Raw genomic sequence first — 18,963 nt, 5'->3', positions numbered from 1 at the left:
AATTATTAAACTGCCTACTTACTGATACTTTAAAATTTCAAAATGATATTAACATAATAATGCCATTATAAAGCAATTAGAAATCTGGCATATCAAACAGAATGCTATCCAGTGTTACCATTTCTATAAGCATTTTAAATTCAATAAATCAACATATCCATGAAACAAATAAAAAATTCAGCACTCTAAGGCAAGATCATATTCTTAACTTGCAAACAGAGATCACCTGATTTGTTCTTTCCTTCATGACAAAATCAACCCTGGGGATCATTCACATGCAGGTGGACCTGTCTGCAATTAATCTGAACAATCTGAAGTCACAGCAGCATCAAACCAGACTGAGTAATTGTGTTATAAAATGATGCTGAAGCCTTAGTTATAGAATTCAGGAATGTACCACTACAAAACTGTAAAAAATTGAAATTAGATGAACTATTATCAAGCATGGACAGATATTTTTAACTCAGGCTTTGAATGTCTGCACCAAGAGACCCAACACAACATTAAAAATTTGCCTCATTCTTGAACAGGGGATTCTGGCTGCCATCTAAGTGTCATCCAATGTATAACTATCATGTATATATAATCTGGAGATATTCATCACTGACCAAGTTGTCTCAAGGGACAATACTTCTGACTTGTATTCAGGAGGGTCTCCTTAATCTCAGCTGGGGCATAAACTATCCAGACTCACTGTTTTCATGGTTTCTCTTGGTACCCTGGGGTCAATGTCAGGAAAGTATCTTAAAATTAGACCACAATCACTTTCTTCCACACCCTTCCACTTCGTTACTCACTAACATTCAATCATTCAATGCTACATACTCCAAGTTACTATCAGTGTTGTTACATAAACTGTCAGTAAATAAATAAAAATGTTTGTTGAAAAAAAAAAGCATAAGAAACTCTGACCTTGAAAAATTAAATATTATTTATACAAAAGCATAATTCTAGTACTCCGAAAAATGTTATTCTATAATATTTGACATTACTGCTAAAGCAAAATATGGTTTAATACTTAAAACTTTGTGAAATAAACAACATTCTGTGGTAAGTTTCAGCCTATTTGAGCCCTCATAACTCCACATCAAGTAACCTTCACACAAAATGCCTGCAAAGCCTTTGTAAAAAATGAAATTGTGAATGTTACTCATGATACATGTTAAAAAAGATCAGGTTATGAAGGGTACTGTCTCCTGGTATGTCATGCCTTGCAGTCTGGTAGAAGTTCACGAACGCTTCAGAGACCAGCTTGCTGCTTGCTATTTTTCTCATTGTCTGCATCTTTTGTTTGGATGAATACACCCCTGATACCAACTGCCAACATTACTTGGCATAGTCAAAAGTGATCACAATGGAGGGGGAAGAAAATGTGGAATGAGAGGAGCAGAAACAGAAGAATCCAAAGGTCAATTTTTGTTTTAATATTTTCAGTTCCTCATATATTGAATATATTTTACTAAATATTGTGATTGTGAAAAAAAGTATCTGAAAATATTGACAGATTTATATGTTCTTGGCACCCTTGAGTACAAAAAAAGTTGACATATGGATGTGCACCTTGCTGGTGCCTGAATGGTTGGAAAGATTTTATTCATATTCAGTATTCCAGAGTCTACGCATCCCCAGTAAATGTTCAGCAAAACTGAACATTCCTGCTATAAAAACAGGGACCCTTGAGACAGGTCCAGAAAACACAAAATTTCATTTTTCTTGAAAACAACTCTACGATTTTAATGACATTTCATTAATTTCTTAAGACTGTAATACTAATATGTGGGTGCTACAGTTCATGATGAACCCTGGACTGTTTTACAGTTTCTTAATCACACAGACAGATAGTAGGACTCCTTGGGTAGGGGATGAGCCCACCCTTCCTACACAGGACAACACAAACACAGAACAAATGAAAACAAACATCCATGCCTTGAGTGGAATTCGAATACATAACCCCAGTGTTTGAACAGGCAAAAATAGTTCATGCCTTAGACCATGCAGCCACTGTTATCATCTTATGGAGACCATACCCCTAAATGAAACCACACAGGTAGTATCTTCAAGAAAGTAATGGCATATGCACTAGGAGCCCAAACATGAAATGCCAGTTTCCTCAAAGCCAGATTTGCCAGTCACACAGATATCACTGTTGTTTGGTATTCAGCAACCAACAATGGCCTACCTGGCAACAATCATTTCCAAAGTGATGTCAAGGTCAAGTGAATATCAGGAAGTATGTGCATGTATCTGTACCGATTTTGCCAACTACTCTGATTGTATAGAATGAAATTTAAATGATAATGTGTTTAGGAACAATGAGTTAGGAATGACATAGGTATAAAGTGGCTGAATCCTAGTTTAGGATATTACCTATACACTAACACTCTCAAACACAAAGGGCACATGGGCAGGTACTACACTAAATCTGCAGTTGTGGCTGTTTTAAAAAGAACAGACAAACCAAAGAATCCCAAAAAATGCTGTTTATGACATACACAGTGTGTCCAGGATCCATTAGGACTCTTTTTTTTTTAAATTATGCCCTGCAATGCCATCTGTTGGCAAGTTGTGGCTTTAAGATTCTTGAAGTTCAGCTGTGGCTGTCTATAATTTCAAAGCGCAAACATCGCTGCATCATGTGTTCTGACCTTGAATGTAACAGTACTGTTCTGACGCTCGTCGGAAAATGGCGGTTGAACAGAGAGCCAACATCAAATTTTGTTTGAAGTTAGGCAAAACAGCGGGATAAGCGTGCAAAATGAAGAAGAGTGTGTACGGTAGCGATCGTTTGAGTCAATGGTATTCTGTATTTCGTGACCGCAGGGAGGACACTGCAGATGCTCCATGTGCATCAAAGCCGAGAACAAGTTTCACTAAAGAAAATGTGAAAAAAAGTGACCGAAATCCTTACATCAGACAGATGTGTGTCTGCAAGACTCATCAAGGAGCTTTTGGGAATACCAAAAAGTACTGTGCATCAAATTTTGACCGAGGATTTGGGCAAATGGAAGGTCTGTTCGCAGTTTGTACCGCACGCACTGTCAGGCAATGAAAAACATGCCAGAGTGGAACGCTGCAAAGACATGTTACGGTCTGCCCAAAGTATACAAAATTTACAAAATCGATTGTTACTGGTCACGAGACATTGTGTTTTCAATATGAGCCTCTCACAAAGCGGCAGAGTGGTTGAGCCCAAAGAAGCCGAAACCAAAGAAAGTGCACATGCAAAAGAGTCGAGTAAAGACACTGCTAACCGTTTTCTTCCATTCCAAAGGAATCATTCACAAGGAATTTCTGCCACACAGTCAAACAGTGAATTCTGATTATTATCTTGGAGTACTCAATCGTTTGTNGTTCTGACCTTGAATGTAACAGTACTGTTCTGACGCTCGTCGGAAAATGGCGGTTGAACAGAGAGCCAACATCAAATTTTGTTTGAAGTTAGGCAAAACAGCGGGATAAGCGTGCAAAATGAAGAAGAGTGTGTACGGTAGCGATCGTTTGAGTCAATGGTATTCTGTATTTCGTGACCGCAGGGAGGACACTGCAGATGCTCCATGTGCATCAAAGCCGAGAACAAGTTTCACTAAAGAAAATGTGAAAAAAAGTGACCGAAATCCTTACATCAGACAGATGTGTGTCTGCAAGACTCATCAAGGAGCTTTTGGGAATACCAAAAAGTACTGTGCATCAAATTTTGACTGAGGATTTGGGCAAATGGAAGGCCTGTTCGCGGTTTGTACCGCACGCACTGTCAGGCGATGAAAAACATGCCAGAGTGGAACGCTGCAAAGACATGTTACGGTCTGCCCAAAGTATACAAAATTTACAAAATCGATTGTTACTGGTCACGAGACATTGTGTTTTCAATATGAGCCTCTCACAAAGCGGCAGAGTGGTTGAGCCCAAAGAAGCCGAAACCAAAGAAAGTGCACATGCAAAAGAGTCGAGTAAAGACACTGCTAACCGTTTTCTTCCATTCCAAAGGAATCATTCACAAGGAATTTCTGCCACACAGTCAAACAGTGAATTCTGATTATTATCTTGGAGTACTCAATCGTTTGTGGCGAGAATTCTTCAAATTCGACCTGAATATCAAGAGCAAGGTTCCTGGTCGCTCCTCCACAATGCCCCACCCCACAAATCGAACATCATGCGTGATTTTTTGGCCAGAAAAGGGATCACAGTCCTTGATCATCCTCCGTATTCGCCAGATTTTGCTCCAGCAGATTTCTGGTTGTTCCCAAAAGTTAAGTTGATGATGAAAGGAGACCGTCACGACACCATCCAGGACATCCAAAGGGAATCTACCACAGTTTTAAATGTGATTCCACAAAAGGAGTACAGTGACTGTTTTCAAAAACTTTTCAATCAATTCCAGCTATGTATTGATTCAGAAAGAGGCTATTTTGAATAAAGCAAGTGAAATTTTGAAAATAATTCACATCTTGTAATTTTAATGAACAGTCCTAACAGAACCTAGACACGCTGTGTATCTCGTATACAGGACACAGAAAATGTATAAAAAAGTATTCTGGGATCACAGACTGATGAAGTTTAATACTAAAACCATGCTTTAAAGAACAAAAACAAANGCGATGAAAAACATGCCAGAGTGGAACGCTGCAAAGACATGTTACAATATTATTAAAAATTACATGGGAATTCATCTGTGTGAAAAAGTGGTTGCAAGGATCAGCTGTACCATATTTTTTGAATAACATAATTTTCAAGGGATTTGGGTAAATTCATTCATACAGGTCTAGTAACCCCAAGAAAATGTTAATTATGTTACACGGCAGGACATGCAATAAAATAAAATGGTTGGATTCAGTAAATATAGTCATAAATACACAAACAATTTAACAATATCTTAAGTGGGCTGGAATGTTTGTCAAAAGTTACTGGCTAGGCTAACCTTCAGAATCAATTGCCCATGCATGTAATCACACTACTGATACAAAACTGGATAGAATCAGGAATTGTATTTTCTTTTACTTTGCTAAATATTTACAATGGTGAAAAATGTTTCAAATGAAAGCTAAGAGTTTGAGATCTGCATTTTAAGCCATTAAACAATACTTTTTTAGAGTGAGTTACTATCAAGAAAATCTATTAAGTTCAATCGCGTAAAGTAGTGATTATATTTGATAAGTTACATAAAAATTAAAATCATGTGACAACTCTTAACTTGGCCTCTCATTACCAAATTTCCTTGAAGTCTACCGAGAAATTTTACAGACAATATAGGCATAAGACAGATAAACACAACCTGACCATTATGCATTCGTTTTATGTATTTTGCATAGTGAACACATAAAATCATTAATAAAATATAAGAAGAATGAAATATTACCATTCTCTATGGGATGCTGTATTCAGTGTAGACAGCTCCCCTTTTTGAAAGGACCAACAAGTCATGGACGTCACTCATCCAAGCAAGATTCTTATTTTGACTAAATCCATATTTCTAATCACAGGATTGTGCAAAAAATGACACTTTCTTACTTTTATAACCACATCCTATTCCCAAATGCCTCCTTAGGACAATAATTAACATCCAAATTTTTCTTATACTAAACTAATCAAACTTCAAACATAAATTTAAAATTACATTTATCATCAGAAGTTTCCAGTCTTCCCCTGGGATATAACTCCCTGTATCAATATCACAATATATTGTAGTTACAATTTTAAAAAAAGAATAATATACAAATTAGAAATAGAATTTTACTCATGTAATTAATAAAAAAAAAGATTGTGAATGAACATTTTAATTATATCCAAAAACTACCTCAATACTGATATGTCGCTTTAACAGCCATGGCTACTGTCCATAGGGGATTAAACAGTTCCCGGAATTCAGGCATAATATTTAGTAAAAGCATATGTTAAAAAAAAACTATTCTAGTCGGCCTCAACGTGATGCCCTTCTACATCTACACACTTTTTCCAGCAGTCTTCCCATTGCTGGAAGCACCTCTGGAAGTCCTCTCCTAGTATCTCTGTGAGACCTGCTCTCACATTCTGCTCGATTTCCTCCACAAACGCAAATAATAACATTCAAGCGCCATCACAAGTATCAGGAAGTGCTAGAAGTCACAAAGGGCAAGGTCTAGAGAATATGGTGGCTGGGCAATGGGTGGATATAATTCTTAGCAAAAATAAGTGTTGCAGTGTGAGGGAGGTGTGATAGGATGCATCATCATGGGGCAGGATCTAATTGTTTCACCAAGGCTGACTTGAGCATCCTATGTGTTCCAGCCTGTTGCAGCTTGCTACACAAATAGCACACGGTCCATTCCTGTGCATTCCACCCCCTTCATTTCAGCAGGAAGCAATTATCTTGATATGACTAAGTTCAGGGAACTTTTTAATCCTTCCTGGTATATACAGGCAAGGGCATGGAGTATACTTCATAGCGTCTTCACATTTAGGATGGCAGTAGAAACTAAACCAGTAACATTTTTGTACACATTATACCTCTCTGCAACAGCCAATTCCTGTTCCTTTTCTGAAAAATAATATGCCCATAGAAGAAAATAAAAATGAGTATTCCCGAAATCTCAGATGGCATCCTTCATTAACAACATACATTTTATTCACTTCTGCTGTGGCAGAGTAACATTTGCTTGCTTACACAATTACTTTTTTGTATTAAAAATAATCTTACTGAGAGAACTCTTAACAAATAGGATACTGTAAACTGAGAAACCAAGGCATCTCAAGTGTTTCAAGAAGCCATCTTTAGGTACTGCATTTTATGTTATGGTATCTGTTCATATCAATAAGTCAATTATTGTATCAGGAAAAAGAATCTGACACCAATATGAATTCAACATATTTGTATACTGCATAATTTCTTGGTACTATACAACTGCTAATATTTACTTATAAATGCTGAAAAATGGAAATCCAATGTAAATGAACCATTAACTAACAGATACCTCTATCTGGTTATTCTTTATGTTATTTCAACTTGGGGATTTTAGTACTTACTTTTTGGTCACAGCCAGTGCAAAAGAATAGAGTATAACATTACTGCACCTGCAACTTGAGTAACGAAAGCCAGTGACAAAGACATACTGGTCTCTGACAACTTCTAACAAAGCCACGTACATCACCCATGTACAATGAAGATAGCAAATGAAAGAAGGTGAGGCTCCAACCAAATGTTTCCAAAATAGCATGTTAAACCCTGCAGATTATAACAAACCCTTTAAATGTTAAAATCAACCCTGTACCAACAGAGACAATGCAGACAGTGGTGCAAAGTTGAATATGAGAACAAACCCTTACAGTGGTAATCTGTATACTCCATGTTGTACTCAGAGCACAGTCACTCTGTAACAAGCAGTCTTCCAGAGGAACTGACGACACACATTTTCTTTGTATTAGACATTCCTTTGGCCACAGAAGACTTGATTCTCTTATTCTGCCAGACTTCATTGGAAGGCCCTCATTATTAGCACTTAATTATGATTATGAATTATGCAGCCTTCATATAACTTTGGTCATGGCATGGCTGATTTCAAATTCATTACTGAACAAGGACTGACTAATAGCTTCAGCATTTTGTCATGGAACATCATAGTGACGAATGAAGTTATATGATTATGTGAAACAAAGCCTCGTGATCATTTATTTCAGAGCAGTTTCAGAGAAATGTCCCTCTTGTATGACTGAACCACTGCTCCTCTCAGCACCTGTCTTCCAGGTTCCCACAATCCAAATTCCCTCTATACTATCAAACTCACATCTCACCCCGAAATGTCAAGTGTGATCCTCTGGTTAGTTCGGCACACACATTATCCATGCCGAAACAAACACTTCACTTGATTCTCCTGCTACAGTAAGAGATGAAGAACATGTCTGCAGTATAATGGAGCAACAAAATAATTACCTGCAGTGGAGAGCTGTAAAATGGCTTTCCTCAACATTGGGATCTGAAATGAGACACGGAAATACAAAGGACCGACCAATGGATTGATATCAGCATGAGGATTGGGTAGATACAAAAGCAGAGACACAAGACTATGGAGGTATGAAGAATCAGCACCCACTGGACAACACAGACTCAGTTCCACTCCTGTGAGCAATGACAGGTAACTGCCAACAACTACACATGCAAAGGACCCAGGCAAGAACCAAACGCAAGGCTGGTGTGCAGCCAGTCCCAATATATTTAAAACATGGCAGCAGTCCATAAAATCTTTGCAGCAATAAGCTAGACCCTGTAAGTGGCAGGGGAGAGGGTGGGTTGAATAGGGAGAGGAGTGTAGCAGAAATAAAAAAGGAGGAGGTTGACCTCTCACCTGTCAATCTACATCAAAGGAAGTATCTGAAGGCTGGAGCAAGATGCCCACATACTGCCTTACTGCCACAGTACACAGCGGTAGATATCAAGTTGAATCCACATTTTGTTTTGCTGTTAACGAAACTTTAACTTTGCATCATGGTAGCATTGCTAAAAGATCCCATCACCACCAGTGTTAAATATATACTGGAATTAAAGTGGCAGAAAAAAGGGAACTACCATAAAGAGTTGTAAACTTACAACCAGTTTCATAGCATACTCTGTAAAACAAAGCATTTCTCAATGCCGACTATAATTTAAAAACTGGCTGATTTATGACTGACTGAATGCACTTAGAGAGAAATTAAAAAACAAAACAATTCCAAACTAGTTAGTTTTCTGCAACCAGGCTGATCATGTATCTTAAATTCACAAAAATGAGAACTGGTGATATATTAATGGCAGAACTTAAACAAGCAATCATATGACATTCAAGGATTTCTGCTTATCAGCTACTCCAATGTTTGGACCTAAATAGAAGCCTGCAGCTCTTCTTTCTCTGGCTTCAAATCACATAACCAATTTGTGCCATAAAATTTTGACACTGGTTTCAAAATCATCTGGCCACTATACATATTACAGGCCTAAAATACGTAACTAAGAGGCCAAGGTTTCAGTTGTCAGTTTCCATCTGAATGACCAAAAAATTAGCATCTGGGGAATTCTATACAAGACATCTTATGGGACAAACCCTTCTTCATATGAGAATAAACTCAAAATGTTAAACCACTCTAAACCACTAATCCAACAATTTCATGATCTCTGAAACTTTTTAAGATTCTTCATATAAAACTCACCCAGAAACACCAAGCACATGAAAATTAGTATCAGAAATGTAACATAAAGCATTTCTCCCCAGTTTTAAGGTTTCCATAAAAGGCAAGAAACCTGTCCTGCCAACTGACTATCAAATTCTAATTTTCTGTTCATTGGAATTAGTAATAACAAAGTCAGTAATAAACATTAAAATGGAGTCCATCTGCTGCGATATAATGCCATGAAGTAATATGAAATTCAATTATCATTTCAGAGAACATCCTATTTCCATCTTATTTCTTTCACTCTGCAATATCACTTCATGTATGGTACAAGCCTAACAATTTGGGAAAAATTGTTTACTATATAGTCTGTTACATTTCTGGTGCTGCATTTACTTACCAAACCCATCTCACTTCATCCATGATGAACACAAGTTGGCATAACGAGGGCCTATGTCTCGGTCTATTCAAGTTCTCCAGGTTATGATTTAATTTCTGTTACTCTCAATACTAGTTAAAGGCACCAATGTCACCCTTCTTCTAAATAACTATGGCATGCAATCACAGGATGCTTATGCAGCATCATGTGGCAATATGATCATTTCACCATATGTGCATAACATTTAAGCACATGCTAGGTTTACTGGTGCTCATACTTTTTTCATCAAAAATGTTGAGCAAGTTATGGCAAATCTGAGATGGAAAGAAATCTTACAATTATAAAAATATATACACTCATTCAACCTCAGGAATATAGCTAAGGCACTTATTTTTCAGGGGAATTAGCATTCCAAGCTAATTAATAATGTACTATCAGAATGTGCATTATGAATCAGGAAGACAAAGTCCCATCACCCCAAATAACACATTACATACTGTTAACTAATTTAAGGCACCTCCTTTCCTAGAAGTCACATACCTCACGAAGGCAAACAATTTCTAAAGCACCACAGCGGCAGGCACACCTCAGATGGTTTCAGAAGAAAAGAATTTTCTTAACATGTTAAGAACAAGCACCATTTTACTATGCATTACTAATGTTGTATTTTAGCGTCCTGTTGCACTGATTTTGTATGCAGTCTCCATCTTGTAGTGCACTCAGTTTCACCTGTCACTTCACAACATGTTTCGGCAACATAGTGCCATCATCAGGTGCTCCATTTATGTTAATCTATTGCATTGCTTGCCATTATGTCATTGTAAAATTATTTTAAAATATTTTTAAATGATTTTACAATGACATAATGGCAAGCACTGCAATAGATTAACGTAAATGGAGCACCTGATGATGGCACTATGTTGCCGAAACATGTTGTGAAGTGACAGGTGAAAGTGAGTGCACTACAAGATGGACACGGCATACATATTGTAACATGTTGCGCAACGGAGAACCCCTCCCTGCCCAGCAGCAACGCGGCAACTCAGGCCACAGGCGCGTGGCGGTAACGTAGCGCTCCCTCCCTCCCCTCCGCAGTGACGTAACACGCAACGCTATGTACCCGTAATCAACTTCCTACTGTGACGTGGCACGCAACAGGCACCACTGCGGCTATATAAGGGAACTGCACAGCAGCTACCAGTCAGTTGTAATGCGACAGTCGCCGAGTGTGTTATCAACAGTTCTCCAGTCAGCCGACTACAGTTGGAGTATAGCAGCCGTCGCGGAAAGAAGAACCAGACGTGTGTGTGATTGTGTAATTGGGAGTGTGTGATACAGCGATACATAGCTCCCCTACTGTAAACGTGTAGCCTACTGAAGACAGAGTGAACTGATTTGCGCTTAGGGTTATAAAGTGTGAAACCCCGCAACTGTGTTATAATTAATTGTAGCTGTTATTTGTAGATTGTTAAATAAACCAATTAACCATCTCTACGGCGTCTTCAGAAACGCCCAACACGTTACAATATCATGCATTACTATATCCCGGCATGCAAGTGGTTTCTATAAATTCGTAATTATAATCAGTAAAGTATGCCTTTTACACTTACTGGCCGCACTTTTGTAGATATTATTGACTCTTAGTCCTTCCTACATGTGTCACAGCAGAAATATAAAAATGAAAATTAAGCCAAGCCAAGATACTGTAAATAACTTCTTAATATGGGGAGTTAATCAGGAAGAATCTTGAAGGATAACTGCAATGATAACAGAAGCAACAGAAATATAGTTAAGCCCCCATTTTACGTGTCCTCAATTTAAGGTTTTCTTTCATTTAACATTCCATTTCAATAACCCCTAGTCAATAACTTGAGTTTCATTTCCAAAATTTAAGATTTTCCTCAGTTTCGTGTTAAAATTCACTGCTCTGCAAAGAAACTTTAAATGGGGGTTTCAACATACTAAGATGTTTTAGTTAGTAGGGAAAGAGTATGTTACAAACTTGCAACATCATACGAGAGAAGCAGTCAGATATGTGCTAAGTCGTCCCATTTAGCAATTCTCTAGACTTCTAAGGTTCTTACCAAATAAGCACACCAGTCCCTGCCTGTTATCATGAAGAATTCCAACCATGAATCTGAGTTTACGGTGTACGTATCTATCAATTTTTAGAATAAAGTCAGCTTTTCAAAAATGTGATGCCAAGCACAGTTTGCTTCTTTACTGACGTAACAAAACATCACTCAGAATAAGGCGTTCATATTAGAATTCTTGTTACACAGGTACTAAGTACTAAAAATAATTTCTTATGTCAAATCTTTGGTTTGCATCCATATAGTAAATAATAAAGTGGTTAAATATGATAAAATGAAAGAGTGCAAGTGGTAAAAGCTCACAACTAAAATATGTGGACAAATTATATAATGGCAAACATGCACATCAACAAATCAGTGGCTTCAGAGATTAAGTCAAAATGTGCACAATAGTAAAAATATATACTTAAATATGAATATGTGCCTTGATGGATGACATGACATTTACATACAACAAAAACAGGTGGGAAGTTTCATGAAACTCATCAAATTTTCTTAAGAACACTCACAACCTACCACATGACACATGTAAGTATTGCTGTTAGACAAGTGTTGCCGAACGAGGAATGTTCTGATCTTGGTACCAGGCCAACATCTCTGTTGAAAAAGCAGCAGCAAGTGACTCTTCACTTCCCAACACCAGGCTACCATCCAATGATGCATTTGGTGAAACCACAAGATTCCTGCAAAGCAAACTGATACATGAATGGCTCTCAATACCTCAACAATTAATTAAAGCTACTAATGGATGGTGGATTTAAGAATCTGCAATAATAAAATATAATTAAAATAACTATTGCCTGAATAGATACAATGACTGAAATGCAACATTCCTTACATTAACTGACATTAACGATACCCTCAAAACTAACCTTGTAGCAGGATCAAGTGGTTGACATGTCATTGGTTGCAAGGGTTTGTATTTTCCTTTCTGCTGGGGCGTAGGAGACTCCAAGTGCGGACCTCGATTAAGGCACATACCAGGGCCACTGAAAGCATGAGCTTGGGCTTGGTACCCTGGGGAACTTGTACTGTATGATGACTGCTGCTGCTGCTGCTGCTGCTGCTGTTGACTGGAGTCAGGACAAGGCACTTGAGACGCACGTCCCATCTCCTGATTCTTTCGGAACTTTGTGCTATACTTGTAGAAGTCAGCCATTTCAAAAGGTTTGGTCACTTCCCGATATGGCTGCCACTTCCCAGCCTGAACAACAGTGTGATTCTTGGGCAACTCAAATGGCACAACTGTGTCAAAAGTTTCATTCCTACTTGTGACCACATGGTGCACACGATAACGAGGATGCTGTTCACTGGATACATTGCTACTACTTCTAGAAAGATTGCTCGAAGCATCACTCGTTGCTGGTCCACCAGGTTCTGGAGATCGTTTTCGCAAGGATGAGGCAGGTCGGGACTGTGACTCTTGTGTAGCTTGTGAAGGATCTGCATCAAGCGATGTTTCATACCATTCCTTCTCCTTATGTTTCCTATTTAACGTGTCAGTTGGCTGGGGATCTACACTACCCAGAGACTGTGTTCGGAGCAGTCCTCCCCCACGTCCATCTATTCCCAAACTGTGTTCTGGATATGTCTGATTTGGAAGCAATGCTCTACCTCCTCCCCCACTTACAGAATGAGTACTCTGTACCACCTGCTGTATATGAGGTTCATCAGCCCGATTTTGTTTCATCTCCACAGGAGGACACAAGAGTGAGGGCTGTGCTGAGGTGTGTCCATATTTTGATACACCATACATCACACCTTGATACGCTGGCATATGGATTTGCAGCTCCAAGTCTTCAGTACTCCAGGTCTCCAAACAAGGACTGCTGCTACTGTGGGAAGGTGCAGGAGCTTTCCGTCGATCCAGGCTCCCAAACCTACACAACAGGACATGAATAAGAAACAACCCAATAATCAGAGAATACAGTATTTTAAACTACTAACAACTACATTACCAACATTTGAAGTTCCCAAAAATCATAAGTGGAATATTACTGTATAGCAGTACATCATTATACAAAACTTTTATGTATTTCTTTATACAACAACTGGCACAGTACTGTATATTAGTTAATGACTTTTATTACAAAATGTTGAGCCAGTCACGGTAGCCAAATGGTCTGAGGCATGTACTGTCTTCGCTCGCTTGAGAGCCAGGATCATGGGTCTGAATCCCATCTGTAAATGCGTTTATTCTGCATTTGTGTTGTCGTGTGTTTAGGCAGCAGCCTTGCAACAAGCTGATCACTCCTCCAAGGAGTCCTACCGTCTGTAAAATGATCATGAAACTGAAAATCAGAGGCCAGGGCAAAAGGGGGCTGGATAGCCAATATAAAAAAATTATAAAATGTTGAATTATATTTCACTCTCTGTAAGTTGTGTCATATTAGCCAAAAAAGGCCCAAACATTAAAGCCATATGCACATAAGAACAGAAAACTATCATGACCAACCTGTTCCTTTCCTGATGCCAACGGGACTGTGTCTGAGACAAAACATGTGAGACTGGATATCGTGGCATGGGAGAATGTGTCAAGTGCATTCCAGAATCCACCTCTGTGTACAGTCCCTGATCATGACGCATCCAATTACTGGGAAGAGTGGATACAGCTGATGAAGTGGGCCCTGTCTCTAGTCTTGGATGGTGATTTTCTAGTTCATTTCCCAGCGTTGCATACTGCTGTATGTAGTGTACATGCCCACTTCCAGTTCCCAAGCTTGTAACCAACCCACCTGAGAAGTGCCCACCACTGCCATGTCTGAATTAACATAAATGAAATATACTGTTAACCAGAGAGTGTGGTGCTAACAAAAGATAGAAAATATACCAATAACTCTGTAATCATAAAAAAAATGTTGGTTTTGCATATGTTACCACCATCAGCTCTCACATAAGACTTACTTGACCAATTATAAATATTATAAAACAGAGTCTATCAATCAAACTGTCTATAACACAACACCAATATTCAGTCATGGCTTACAATTATTCATTACCACCTCCATGTACAGATGACATGGAACTAACAAAAAAAAAAACTATATTACATTCTTCAAATGGGCCGACAGCCTACATTGTACAGATCAATACAATTGCAGGCAGTCAATATGACAAATCATACTGAAAGCAGTTCTTACATCCTTCTTCTAACTTATTCTATGTTTTAACTACTTAGCTTTACTACTAACAACTAGCACAAGGGATTATTTACAATAAACATAATATGCAGGGGAAATGAGATTGATGCAACATAAGGAAAAAATGTGGTTTAATTTTATACCATAACTTCAGTAAGTCTTTGAAAATACACCGGTCTGAAAACATAACAATGTAAATACAAATACACTAACCTACATGCTATGTTATTTCTATAACCAGTCACAGTCATTTCTCATTTTTTTCTTCTTTCCCTGGGCTCTCACTCTCTTAGCTTTAGCACAAAAGGTTCAAAAACTTTCAAATGCAAAGATATAACTCAGAATTACTGGGTTTTTAGACTTATTCCATCAACCGGTATTCTAGAAAATAGAAAACATGACCTTTCAGATACTGGATCTATTTCCATCCTCGGGGGGAAATGGGGGGGGAGACACCTACTCAGTTGCGCCTCTTAGAAAGAACCAAACTTAGGTGTCTTGCCCTTCCTCGCCTGATGACAAAAACAGTTCCAGTTATCAAAACATCATGTTTTCTGTTTTCTAGAATACCAGATGACGGAAAAAGTTCAAAAACCCAGTAATTTTGTTATACATCACCGTCAGAACCCTTTAGAATCTAGAGATACAACAAACTTTGAATGTAGTGCAATGGTGACAGTGTTTTTTTTTTTTTTAATTTTCCAAAACAGAATGCTGTAAATGTAATATCAGGTAAGTTTCCATTGTTGGAACTAAAAAAAAAGTGCAAATATGGAGAAAATTTAACTTTGAGCAAACAAAAAATATGTGAAAATTTAACATTGTTCTTACACGTATTTGACTGGGACCAACCAAAAGAGCATAGAATCTGAAAAAACATGAGAACCAAGAGTGCAAAATTGGAGTTTAACTGTATTCTCATTGCTACAATTCTTCCATTTAAGATATTCCTCAATTTAGTGTTGAAATCCATTAATCCCCACAGAAACCTTAAATGGGAATCTGATTGTACATAGGGAGCTTGAACAAAATATTTCAGTACACAATGTTTGTTCGAGGGCACGCGGTAGCATAGTTGGTTGAGGGGCTATGCTACAAGCTGAAAGGTCACGGGTTCAAGTCCCAATGAGGTCATTGGATTTTTTTCAATTGACCTAATCCTTCCAGCTGCACTATGGCCCTGGGCCGACTCAGCCTCTAACAGAAATGAGTACCAGGAATTAATTAAATAATGTTCTTGGGGAGTAAACCGCGGCTGGCGCGTAAGGCTGACAACCTTACCGCCATCTTTGAGCCGACTGTCTAGAAAATGTGGGATCCTCAACATTTCACAACCCTATGGGCCTTCATGGCCTGTTACAGGGCCAGCTTTATTTTTACTATACTTACTTTACACAATGTTTGTTCTCGGACCTGCAATATTCTTACCCATGCCCTTTGTGAAGGTAATTAGATATAATACTCTGAATATATTCACAAATTCCTTCTCCAAGAACACACTGAACAACTGTCACTGAGTGGCAAGTGGGATAAGGCCAAGTGATGGCTTTAGATGAACCACTGCTCATAAAACTGAGTTCATGTTGCTCCACATATCAGTAGTTTTGTTATATCTTGAAGTAAACAAACCAAGTCTAAATGCTCAATATGTATGCAGAAAGTAGTGTTTTCCATCCTTTATAGACTGCAGTGCCCTTCTGGCAGGTAAACTATCTATAAAAGCTCATGGAAAAGAGATTAGGGAGAGAGGGGGGTCAGGAGGAGAGAGCTGAAACAGTTGAGGCCACAAAACAGACCAAGCCACAGTCTCTACAGTTCTTAATAATACCAAAGAGGCCTCCTCACCACATTCATGAAGTACATCACAGCTTTCATTTTCACTACTGAAACAACGCTGACCTATAGAAGTCACAAAGTTTGGTATTCTGTAATATCCTAGATTGCTCATTTAGATCCAAATACTTTCCGTGCCCTTTTGTCTTCAGACACTTGTAATTTACATTCTCCCCCCAAAACAAGAGCTTATGTTCTACTTACTTACTTACTCACTCACTCAAGGAGCTGTGCACTTCTTGAGGAGCCACCAATTCTACAGGTACTCAAGAATTTCCCAGCATTTTATGGAACCCGAAGGTTCATTGTCATGTTCACAAGAGTCCTCCACTAGTCCATATCCTGAGCCAGATTAATCCAATCCAATCCATCCCATCCCCCCCCCTCTCTCTCTCTGAGATCCATTTTAGGATTGTCAATCCACCTACACCTCGGTCTTCCCAGTGGTCTCTTTCATTTTTGTTTTCCCACCAATCTCATATACGCATTCATCTCCCCCATTTGTGCTGCATGCCCTGCCCATCTCATCCTCCTTGAGTTTATGTTCTACATTCAATTAAAACATATAGCAAAGTCACTATTTTATCTATTCTGACAGTGAGCATTTTGGAAAATAGAAAGGATTATAACAGTTTCTCAACTGTAATATGTGATTGGACAAAAAACACTAATTATCGTGTAATACTGGGGAAACGCCAAAATTATCATTGCCCCTGTTAAAGACCACATCATGACCAAGTAGCAGACAATAAATTAACTCTCCGACTGAGCTATTACAGTTCCTAACTAACTGTTAGTCCTAAAAATATTTGACAAAAAGTCACCGTTGTAACTGAGGATGGACTCCTTTCATATCTCTCACAGCATGCCGAGATAAGCCATCGTAGGTTGCAGAGTGACGAATGTCCCAGTATCGACGTGTTTCACCAGCAACTGCTTCAGGACTGAGTGGTGACAAACTGACACCTCCATCATGTGAGAGAGCATCACCTCCTGTGTCACGATCCACACAGTCCACATCTGAAAAAAAAATAGATATTCATTTAATGTGGATGCAAACTGCAATTCTGTTGTAGAATCAGTATGTCTAGGCAAACAATGCAGCACTTAATTTTTACAAAAAAAAAAAACTTAAAACATTAACCTTATTCACAAAATCTGTGAATCTTATACCAACCTGAGATCACAAAGTCCCATGTCACAGAATCTGCATAGCAAGACTTAACTAGAATTACATCACTAGACACAATGTACTGATTAATTCTTTCACTTCACATCATTTTCTTGGGTTAACTGGTGTGAGGAATGTAAAACTATTTACACTCACAATGTAAAATTCGGGTTCAAATATTAACATACATAATAGACATTAACATAAAAATAACATCAAAAACCACAAACACCATAAAAAAACATTTACAACAAAAACCACAAAAAGGCAATATGTATGACAGTACATGTGTATATGAACTGAAATGAAGAAAGCAGTCTTCTGGGATTTGGAACCCTGTATATGTGGTGTTAACCGACGTTTCGGAGGAACGTATCGCCTCCATCTTCAGGGTAGAAGAAAAAATATAAGAAATCTGCAAGCAAAGCGACGGTGAGAACCGGTAAAAGCAGACATTTCAAGAGTTTGTGTTCCACTTTTCCCAAGCAAAAAGCAGAATTTCACCGCCGCACGCTGTTCACGAAAATGAGCATTGCAAAAACGATGATCACACAAAACAGTTTCACTATAAACTCTGCCGAAACTAGTCCTTACCTTCTAAAGCAACGGTAGTCAGCTTATCGACTCAGGAATGTTAGCTCTATGCGCTCACAGCGGCAAAACGCGGTACTACAAAAGCTCTACCCACAAACAAATTAGTTCGGTATCTTTTGGGTACCCCATCGTATTCAGGAGTCCAGATAGACCAGTCAAGTGCATGGCTATGTGACGAGCAACAGGTTTTTATCCCCACCCCCCAGTGCTTAACAGAGGGCCAACTACAAACTCCTGTCTTTCTCGCCTTACTTCTGATAAGTTATTTGCCAGAAATTTGATCTCTGTAGTTTCAGTTAATGACTTACTGCTTTAATCACACACTCAATACACGTCATTGTATTGTTAGGCTTCTGCCTTTTACTTACTTACATTATAGTTACAATATAACACGTGCAGTAGCAAACTTTGCTAGAGCAAACTGGACTCCAGTAGAACGAATCACTACATAGTGGGCGGAAGAACAAATGTCAGTGTCTTTTAAACATACAGAAAAACATGGAGGCTGCACATACAGCCAACCTAAACTATCATAAGATGAACACTGTCCTACCAACTGAACAAATTAACACTTCCCATAACAACTTCAAGTGCCCACTGGTTTTAACTTCATGGAGCTGAGCCCTTCTTGAGAAGCCGCTA

At 38.5% G+C, this 18,963-nt stretch overlaps 1 protein-coding gene across 6 annotated transcripts in view; it reads right to left on the bottom strand.

The window, feature by feature from the left end:
* Positions 1-18,963, bottom strand: part of LOC111875475 — a 28,226-nt gene that overhangs the window by 3,489 nt on the left and 5,774 nt on the right. For 5 of the 6 annotated variants that reach the window (XM_033755828.1, XM_033755830.1, XM_033755831.1 and 2 more), the window contains exons 4-7: positions 17,381-17,576; positions 14,039-14,344; positions 12,456-13,463; positions 10,954-12,266 (exon numbers count right to left, since the gene is read on the bottom strand). In XM_033755828.1, the coding sequence (XP_033611719.1) occupies positions 12,125-12,266; positions 12,456-13,463; positions 14,039-14,344; positions 17,381-17,576 (1,652 nt within the window). In that variant the 3' untranslated portion in view covers positions 10,954-12,124. Of the gene's footprint in view, positions 1-10,953; positions 12,267-12,455; positions 13,464-14,038; positions 14,345-17,380; positions 17,577-18,963 lie in introns of those variants that run through there. The other variant, XM_033755829.1, reaches the window with a different exon arrangement.

This window comes from Cryptotermes secundus, unplaced genomic scaffold (assembly GCF_002891405.2).
Source record: "Cryptotermes secundus unplaced genomic scaffold, Csec_1.0 scaffold358, whole genome shotgun sequence".
Taxonomy (NCBI): domain Eukaryota; kingdom Metazoa; phylum Arthropoda; class Insecta; order Blattodea; family Kalotermitidae; genus Cryptotermes; species Cryptotermes secundus.
This window is presented reverse-complemented; position numbering and strand designations above follow the sequence as displayed.